Source organism: Varroa jacobsoni, unplaced genomic scaffold (assembly GCF_002532875.2).
Source record: "Varroa jacobsoni isolate VJ856 unplaced genomic scaffold, vjacob_1.0 scaffold_356, whole genome shotgun sequence".
NCBI lineage: Eukaryota > Metazoa > Arthropoda > Arachnida > Mesostigmata > Varroidae > Varroa > Varroa jacobsoni.
Genome location: NW_019213258.1, coordinates 56,952 through 67,476, shown reverse-complemented (window position 1 = coordinate 67,476; position 10,525 = coordinate 56,952). Strand labels below are relative to the sequence as shown.

General features: G+C 39.2%; 1 protein-coding gene across 1 annotated transcript in view; it reads right to left on the bottom strand.

Moving 5' to 3' along the window:
• The window catches only part of LOC111259664 (protein turtle homolog B), a 38,276-nt gene that overhangs the window by 11,527 nt on the left and 16,224 nt on the right, over window positions 1-10,525 (bottom strand). Inside the window, exons 2-3 of the mRNA XM_022831833.2 lie at window positions 5,494-5,634; window positions 420-605 (exon numbers count right to left, since the gene is read on the bottom strand). Of these exons, the coding sequence (XP_022687568.1) occupies window positions 420-605; window positions 5,494-5,634 (327 nt within the window). The remainder of the gene's footprint in view (window positions 1-419; window positions 606-5,493; window positions 5,635-10,525) is intronic.

Below are 10,525 nucleotides of genomic sequence, written 5' to 3'. Positions count from 1 at the left end.
GACTCGCGATTCTCAAGAGAGATTATTTGATTTGATCGCCTGATAGCCTAGGCTAACCTTATCCGTTCTGTAAGAAAAAATCTCTCTCTGTTTTTTAGGTCTCTTCTGTTTTTAATACAACCTTGTCTAAACCTTTTCAAGGTTTTCCTTCGGCTTTTTTATTGATCAGATGAGAATGCCGTACCACCACATGACCATTTACTAATACCGTTAAATAGCTCAAAGGGTAAACTATTTCAAATAGTACATTAATCCGCTAGTAGTTTAGGCTGTTCAAGCTACGTTTAGAGGGCAAGGCAGACTGCTCGACGGAAGCGAGAACACGCGGTGTATCGGTACCAAAGTGAGTTATGGCAAACAAACAAGCACGTTTCAAATATCGTACAAAAAAATCTTCGAAATGTAAATGGGATATTTACATCCAACAATAATCCGCGACGTCGTGTTCTTGTGATCGCCTCGATGGAATTCCACAAAGCAAACGTACGTTCCCGAGTCAGCTGGCGCGAGCTTCGAGAGTTCGAGACGTGCGGGATCCGACAGGACCGAGAAGACCGCTCGGCCGGCCCACGCTACGCTAATGTCATGATGCCCGTTCCAGATTCCTGAGATTAGATAAATAGAAATTTAATAATAAACTTTAATTAGCGTGATATTGACATAAAACAGGATTCTATTGTCATTGAAGGCTCAGCCATGCTAAGATATTGGTCAAGCACATATGACGCTGTTTGGAATTCGCTGGTTGGTCATCTAATGTTCTGTTTTGAGCGCTATTGTCTATGTGAGTAGTTTAACCATAAAAACCTTTAATTTGCAATGGACGCGCAAAGGAACGTGGCCCGTTGTCACAGTAGTGGCCATGCTAGGGAATACAGTGCTGTACCCTAATCACAATTGCTGCATTTCTTCGATCCGGAACCTGCCATAAAAGCCTGCTAGATGGCAAAGGACGGTCTGCATGTTTATGGTGCGATATTAGAGATGCATTGTCAATGCTGCTAGATAAGTACGGGTATAGCCTGTCACGAAACTGATTAATGTATATATATCAATGAATCTCTGGTTAGGATATGCGACCCAATAACCGAGTGCGATATTCAAAAATAAATCTTTACTGTGAAATTCTGGCGACCACTTCGTTCAAAACAAGCATCACAAAACGCGCGGTGGTGTTCCATCAAATGCTTTCGTTTACTTCAAGCCAGGCATTTCTAGTTACACTAACGTAATTTAAACATACTTTAATGGCTCTGTAATGTATATAGAAAAATAGTTATTACCGTTCCGCTGACATATTCAACTGAGTGACGGCCTGTCTTGCTGTAAATGTCGAAAACTTCATAGCAACTTAAATACGAGCCCGCATCCTCTGTACAGCTGGGATTTAGCTCACAGGGCCAGTAGGGTTAGCTAAGACTTACTAGCATAAGTATCCGGCCTGTCCTAACTTTTATTTACCTGCCGTCGCACTGTCCGCATAGAGCCTTTGGTATGCGTGCAGTAATACAAAAATTGTCACATCAGTGAATTCTTATGATAAACCCATTTCTGAAAGCAGTAAGTTGCAATGTAGTAAATAAATACTGCTAAACAAAGTGTATCTAGTACGAGTAAACAACACTGACCACGATGCTCGTAAAAGGATACTAGGTCACAGTTGTTATTATTACATAGTGCTCATTGCTGAATTAAATAGCATATTCGGTGCATGTTAAAAAAAGGCAATGGCAATAGAAAGCTTAGTGGTACATATCTAGAATAGGATGTGCTCGTACATACTTCCTTATTCCACCATAAACCAGAGATCAGGCTCCTAAATGCTGCTTTGTCTAGATACTAAGTGAAAGCCATGTTCATTTCGGGAAAAAGTGAAGGTTTCCGCTTTTGCAGCTATCCTATGGTTAACCTAACTATAAATTTATCGATTGCTTTCAGTATGTGACTCTCAAACGTGTCGCGGACAATGTACCCATGGCTTCTTAATATGGTACTGTTATTTGTACTTCTATTAATATTACATTCGGGTAGCTAGTCGCATGAAGAAAGAATAAGTATACCTGTTTGTAGGGTTCACAAAAAATGAAACTAGAAAATCGATAGGTTAACGAACTTCTCAACGAACACAAGCTGACCCAACCCAACGCAGATTTCACGGTATTGCTCATAAACTTATAATTGTCCCGCGTTCGTTCAATCATTTCAGGATCGAAAATAAACAGAGGATGACCCTTCTAAATTAGGACGTAGCTCCAAGATTCGTATTTAGATAAAAACAGATATGTCCCATTTGGTAGAAGCGTCATTCGGGATCATCAGTTTTATTCATTGTAGGCTATATTGCTTGTGAGGTCAACTTCAATTTAGGGCCTATATCGCTTACAGGCTTGTTTCGAATGTTCCCTTGCAGATGAGGTTAGTTGGATCCTTACCCGATCGCACTCTGTACTTCAAATCCGGCTACTCGGCAATTATGTGTGCTCATCTTAGAACATACGCTAGCAGTAAACACTGCACTACCTGGTTGTCAAGAGTCAAGGCTTTACCTTAGACACTTTAACTATCCATGGCTTTTAGGACACGTAGATAGCTTCTTTGGTCGCTTTTCTGACAGAAATATCATGCTACAACGTCTCATTTACTCTGCACAATGCAAAGCATAGACACTATCTGGAAAATTGCTTTTAGCCATGATGGGCGCATCCTTGGAATTATGAATAGACCAGCGATTGCCTCTGAGGTTGGTTTTTACATGAAGTATAAAGAAGCTTTTTACGTCAAAGAAGAATCGTGTTGTTCCACCTTGAAGATAAGTGAGGAGCAAGCTACACCGAACAGATCTCTTGGCTTTGTTGGCGTATATTTGACTTCTATTTCCGCCTGAGATCTTCGTGAATAACCCCTCATATAGTAATCATGTTCATATTACTTTTTCCGCTAACGACCTAGTCGAAACTAAATAATCGTCAGAAACAAACTTTTGGACTGCATTGATTAGCTTCAAGTTTGCACCTTTTTACCTGTCGTGAGTTTTCCATAGTGTTGTGCTGGAACCTACCTATGCTTCTTCTGCAATCGCAAACACGTTTTAGATACTGTTGAACCCCCTGAAGAGCTTATTACTTCAGTAAGGGGTCGGCGCCCCTGAAGAATTGGCTGTTCTACTGCCAAGAATAACAGATTACCGCATGTCCACTACGGCAGCATTTGCCCGAAATTAACTGAACGATCATATATGTCTAACTACGTCACCGCCAGCAAAAAGCCTTTACGCTACTTATGAACTGTGTCTATGGGTTCGCATTTAATCAGTGTGATGACGCCATTAATTTATAATGACTAAGGACAATCATAGTTTGCTTATATCATTTGCACATATATAGCTGTAATGACAGCCTATGAAAAAAAAATGAAGAAAACTATGGACCGCCTATAGTTTTTCTTTTTCAATCGATCTCTTAATCGGCGCGCTACGATAACGGAAATCTGGGTCGTGCCTCCTAAAAATTGCACAATTAGCGTTTCTATGCACCTTGGGTTCAGATTTCAAAGGCCCAAAAAGCTATCTTTGATACACCTAGGTACTTCATGCAGAAATTAGTGATCGTTCTAAAAAAAAAAAAAGAGAAAATCAATGTATTTCTGAGACTTTTTGTATTTCTATATTGAACTTTTTACTGTTATAAGCTTTTGTATTTTTGAAACGTCTAGCTTGGTATCAGTTCAAAATTAAGGTTTGCTAGATTTTTTATAGGCTTGCACTTCAGCGACTCCTTAGCGAGCTTGCGCCTACAAATATCGCTTGACGGTCAAATACTATTAAAGATTATTTGGTGGTTAAAGAAAGAATATTATAAAAATGACCGCTTAGTAACTTAGGTTTCGAATTAAGGCCGTAATTGTAGTACAGTATGGCTATATTTAATGAACATGAGTGGCGCTTCTAGTACATACCGGAAAAAAGTATTTATTTTAGCTAGATAGATCTTTGGAAAGAAATGATAGAACAAATTCTCAACATAGACGCGCCGTTCGGTATAATTAGACGGTGGGTGGGCATTATCGAATACAATAGGTATTAAAAATCGCTAAAATTTGTTGGCTTTTAAGTTGGCAACCTGCGTACACTCTAGCGGATGCAGACGGTATACTGTCCATAAGAACCAGCGAAAAAGGCAATTTTGTCAGGAAATTGAGTCAAGGAATCGACTTTTTGCGCAAAAACAACTGTTTCAAGGCCGAATATTATTATTATAGCATTGTATATGCGATCTGTTCGTATTGTTCTTCACAAAGGTTCGGATCGAGTGCGTCTGTATTCATTTCTCCGGGTGTTGAAAACGCATGCAGAAGCAGCCCACGTAAAAGAGCTCATTGGAGGGGGGAGAGAGGGATATAAAGCCAAACCCTCGGTGATTGCAATCGTAGAGCCTGTTGTATAGTGCTGCCTCGCGTATACTGAGTGAATATTTCAATTTCTGAATCTGTAAAACTTAGATAACTTAGAATCTGAAACCTATGAAAGCGTAGTATGTTTGTTGTATAAGCCGAAGAATATTTAGAGGACGAAATCATTCTTTCAGATGAATCGCAAATTTTTTTATGCGGCCAGCCAATAAACAAAGTTACAGTATATGGGCATACTAGGTCTTTGACCTCAGTTTTGAGGAACTACTTCATGGAGCTAAAATAATCGTACGGTGAATCGGCCGGAGCTTCTCTGGGTGTTTTTTTTTTCAATCCTCAATTATTAATTATAGAGATATGTGCAGGGACTTTCTGTTGCCGAGGTTGGATAAGTTCAACTTGAACAATACGTTATTGCAACGGGATGATGCCATCTGCCACTGGGCAGACGATATGCTGATGTCCTTCAGGGAAGAGCGCGGAATTAACTAATCAGCTTCCTTCCATGGGGTGGTTTGCAAAGAGAGTCTATAACACTTTTCTCTCCTATAATTAATAAGCTGAAAGGGTGTATCTAGCAAAAAAAAAAGGCCTTAACAATTCCGTCCGAGGTGTGAAACATGTATTGACACTTGCGCATTTAAAACCTGTGAGGCAGCCCCCAGGCTGGCGTCTGACCTACACAATATTGGCAGCCTTTGCCTTTTGTAAAATCATCGTGTTTGTGCATATCTTGTAAGCTGGTGTCATCTATCGTAGTTTGAATACCGATACATCGGAAATAGATGATCCTGTATTTTGGAGTGTGTAAAGTAATTTCATTTCGGTGAACAATCATACAAATTTTTTTTCGAGAAACTCTTTGGTGAAAGGTGAAAGGAAGAAAAGCTTGTTGTCCATGGTTGATGTGAGCTAATCATATTATATGCCGTACTTGAGAGAAATTCTTAATAATAATAAAAGGAAATCGTATTAGGTGGTAGAAGTCAAGACAATATACCTGAAACATGTTATTTGCCTATTTTACGTCCATTAAGCACATCAGTGGCTCTATAACTACGCCTTTGGCGGTACGGTCAATCATACCTCGTTTAAGGACATCCTCAGCGATATAATTAGGGGCTTCCTGCCCATCCTTAAACCAACTAATCCTTAGCGGGCTATCGTCCTGGACCGCCTCGATATCGCACGGAAGCAATACTCGCTGGCCCACCTCAAGAATTCGTACTGAAAATAGAAAATACGATTAGAAAGCTTTTGCATACATGCATGCGTTCTAATGAATTTATCGAGCATTATTATAAATGATAATACGCCATTTAGGCATTTATTTCATCTATCTACTCAATTTAGCCTACATAAGAAAGTTCTATATCTAGATAGAAGCAATCGTAGCATCAAGCTAGCGTTTAACGAAAAACAAACAAAGCATTAAGTGTCCTACATCCTAGAAAATTGAAGTATGAGGGATGTTTTTTGTCGAGAGCTGTGTCAAGCTTTTCTAGATGTTGTTTACCATTAAATTCTTGAATCGTTATATCTAATAAAGATGAATCTTTACGGTTCATCCCCACTGTGTGCTTTCGATTAGCTAACCACTAGGCTGAGCCATTGGGCGTGGTCGGAACCTCATTTGCACTTCGTCGCACCCATAAAAAACGGCATTGCTTGCTCCACTGTTTGATACAACTCCAGATACAATCCAATCCCTGCATGGAGTTAGGCCTCGGATGGTGCGGCGAGCGACCAATTGTAATGCATAGATGCACCTCAGTTATGTCAATCCCTTTGGAGAGGGCGGGTTTCGACAGACCCATGCTAAGGGAGCACGGAGAGAAACAGAGGAATGAAGGCGCGGAGTGAAACCACGTCTTCACTAAATTGAAGAGCGTGGACAGTTAAACGACTGCTCGTAACGAACTCAGAGCGACAGTTTTAGACCACTGCGCTCTGCTGCCTGCTCTTCTTATTGATTTTCTCAAAGGAGTGTAAATATCAGGTCGAGGTTTGCCTAGGAGTTCACTTATTTATATCGTTCCTAAACACAATGAACCTGTATCAGATGCATGATACGGCACTACCCTTCCAAGAGGGAAAAGCAGTTTTATATAGGTGGGGCTTTAGTATGTGATATAGATGAATGGCCCCCAATTGTGGCTTTGTTGAAGCTTATGTGCTTTGAAGGATAGCGAAGTCAAGGGGAAGACGAATTGAAGGATTTAGTCATTCAACAAAAACAAACTTTTACATAGCTGCCCTATCGTAACATTTTTTTAACACAAATAATGACTTTTATGCAAATCTCGGATGTGTAGATCCAAAATTTTGCGTGCCTCATCAAGTGTTAAAATGGCTGTCATTTGTAGACATTCTTCTATAGCAAAAGCTGATGAAATCGTGCTAACAGTGCATCTAGCCCCATGCCCATGTTGAACTTATAGGGTATATTGTGAACTTTCTATACTTAACGTACGTGGTACATTATCCGCAGCATCTAAATAGAAAAAAAATGTTAAAAACGATGTTAAGAACGGACACAGCCGTTCTCATGAAGTGCTAGAAATTTCTCGAGAAAATCAACTGCTAAACTTCATGTTGCAAATTGCTTCACAGTAACACTATAATGTATAACTTACATTACGGATGTGCAGGCTACAGAGGAAAAAACCTTGCTTGACTACACTGGTAAATACGGGATTTCCAATGAGTGGTTTCCAATGAATCGCTCATTAAAGTTTGAGTTCAAAAGGATGCAGAAGCAAGTGGAAAAACGTTTGAAAAAAATTTCACCGCTCTAGGTAAAAGTGTTAATAGCAACGAGCTGATATTCCCGTTCCTGATCTAGTATCAAATAGAATTTAGAGTTCTTAGCAATGCCATTACCAGCTCTTTACTGCTCACTTTTATAAATTAAATCTATAAATTGTTCCTTGCAAGGATAAACAGCAAATTACTAGTCTATTAAGTAGCAATCCGTATTTTATGTATGCGCATATTATTTAACATGCTATACAATACTTACGCCAGGCTAATACTAAAAAGAAATGTATTCCGCCCACGGCAACCAAAAGATAAAAATTCTAGCTATTAAGTACTTAATAGTATCAATTTTACATGTTAACGTTAACGTCATTTGTTAGTATCGGGACCGTTTCATGTTGATAGATGTAAATAGATGAATGTTGAAAGCTGTCTAAAATTAGCTATTCTTTAACAAAGCCAAGAGGAACACAACTAAATGAATACCTTGTCCTGGCTAGAACAGTGTCTTTTACGACTTATTTCAGTGGTGCTATTTGGTGGCCTAAAGAAACGAGAAATGTAGGTCGACTCGTACTTAAACGATGCCCTTATCATTTTGGTTATATGCATGAACAAATAAATTAGCCATATTGTTCTAGTCTCTGAGATTCGTTTCCGTATCTCTGGAGCACCCTTCCTATGCCGAAGTTTTACCTCTCTTCAAGAAAATGAGAAATATACAAACGTTCCTTTTTGTGGCGCGAACTGTAGTCGTGTGATTAACTAATACCCGTACTTATTGACTAAAAAATCATAGTTCTACAAGGGCTCCTTTTGGTCGGACAGGAATAGTTGATCTTCAAAGTAGCGAGAGAATATTGCCTAAAATACCTCAGCTGCTCTCAAGAAGAGCTGATCAATTAATGTCAACCTAGGCTAAAACTAACTACCCAGCAGCGTTTCGACATTTACGTAAATTCGTTAGCTTTTCGAAGACAGCCTAATGCAGGAGAGGCCACGACGCCAATAGGAACATACTTTGAAAAGCGAAAAACAAAATCGGCCTGCAGATTCACAAAAACATTTCGTGGATCTTATCAACCAATACTTATTTACGTCGTGATGAATTAAGCCACCATGTCTATAGAAAAACAATCCCACCGGTGAAATAATGTACAGCGAATTTGTTGGTTCTACAGTAACAATATACCCTGCTTCTGTGAGCGCACAGATTAAAAGTTAAAGTAAAAGTTTGGGGACTCGATACTCACAAGCATTCGTGGCAGCATTAGGAAACACTTCATGGAGGCTCAGTCAAGCGTATCAGAAGCATGTCTAAGCTAACGACTATTGAAGCAGCGATCTCCTTAACGATTTCCTTTATACGTCTGCTTGGGCGGGAATGCTGCATGCGTTCTCTAAGTTTGTAAGTAAGCTTCATTATGGGAGACAAGTCAAAACAAAAAAGTAATCTTAGGAAAAGTTGCCGGTTCAAACTTACTCAATAGCAAAGCGAATTCAAAGTGGCTCCTGTCAGAAATACAATACTATAAAAAATAATCTTCTACAAAGATATTGTCACAGCAGAGAGTAGCCTGCGTTTTATGCGTATTGTTCGGTAAGAAGGTCGAATGAATAACTGAATTGATAAATGAACTTCAATGATCTGTATAAGGCGTTTCAATCTTCATGGTATTTTATGGGTCTTGGCACCTGTGGGTTAGGTACTGACCAGCGCCTAAGATGACTAGGTACACGTTTGTCTACCACGCTCTGATGATAATTACCCATTGATGCTGGCTGTGTTGCGACGCATGTATAAATAGTAATGATATCCATTTATAACAATTAATTTAAATAATATAGTATGAAATGCTTTGATAAATTGTGTCATTTTCATGGTCGAATGAACCATTGACGAGCAGCGTATGAAAAATCCTCTGCAAAGACTCGCATTAACTATATGATACAATGATCCTATTCAGTTGGGTGGCCTGTATTTCGCCATTCGAGAAAAGCCTGTGCTTAAGAAATTCAGACTACTTTCAGTCCAGATATCGGCTACTAGATGTAGTAGTAGTAGTAGTAGTAGTAGTAGTAGTAGAAAAGTGCATTTCTTGAGCCGTTCGGTACTTCGTGTTATGGATAAAGATTTTCAACAAAGGGTTTACGAAAGGACTGGTCAATTTACGAACCTGAAGCTCGTTTTTATCACATCCGGATATCAACAAAAATTTCTACGCATGATCACTGTAATACCACTCGGTCTGACGATTATCTTTAGAGCTGTTTATGCCACCTGAAGCTTTATTAGATGTTTGTAAAGCCTACACACAAATTTAATAAGGATTTCGCTTGCCAGTTTACGGAATAGTCAGCACCCAACTTATCATTACATCGATCAGACAACCTCAACAGAACGATCGTGCGCTCATACGAATGTTCCACGTTTGTAAATACATACGTACGCATCGTGTAGTTACTGGTCACATCGTATGTTTAAATGAGCGGGTACCACAAACCAACTTCCTTCCCAGTAATTTACTCAGCGCTGATGGGCAAACGACACGAAAGGAAACACGAACCAAAATGTCTACTTTCAAAAATTACGGGTTTCCCGTATAGGTAATCGTCACCAAGGTAAAATGAGACAGAAATGAACGTCATATAATTCTTTCACAGTTGCAGTAAGTAGTACGAGGTGAAGAATCTGGATACATATGGGAAGAGAAAAAGGACGGCGGTCTAAATTAACTGATTAAGATGTAATGATTGTATCGAAATGAAAACAAATGGTTCATTAAGATGTTTTCAATGTGCCTTAAGTGTCAGTATAAAGTGTCGACCGATGTTACAATTTTAGACCGGTGCTTGAGTCATCCACTGGTTATTTTCAAATATGACTCTACAGCAATCGTGCATCGAGCGATTTTGGTAGGTGTCAACTCATCGAGAGGTTACTCAAATAGGTTGCGTACAGCAAACCCCAACGGAAGTTAATTTTGGGCCGACAGTAGGCTACAGATCATAAAAATCAAAGGCTCAAAATGTTTAAGTGGTAACACTAATCGTTGGATAATTCGATCTTAAGTTAATATTCTGTTCCAATTCTTGTATTAAAAACCAAGGTATGTTAAAAACTGGCTTTTAAGATGTTTTAGTTAATTTCCAAAACGACTTTGTATTGAAACTTTTCCGTTTTGCCTCATCAAGGTATGTTTCAGGTTCTTCAAAAGCTTGTGAAAGTTGGCAATACTCCGGACGAAAAAATAAGTTCTGTTTGCTGTTTTGTCCTAAAGAACTCACTTTTATCTGGTACGAGGAATAGCAAATAGACATGTCCGTTACGACAGACAGCCCGCCATGATACTTCCCA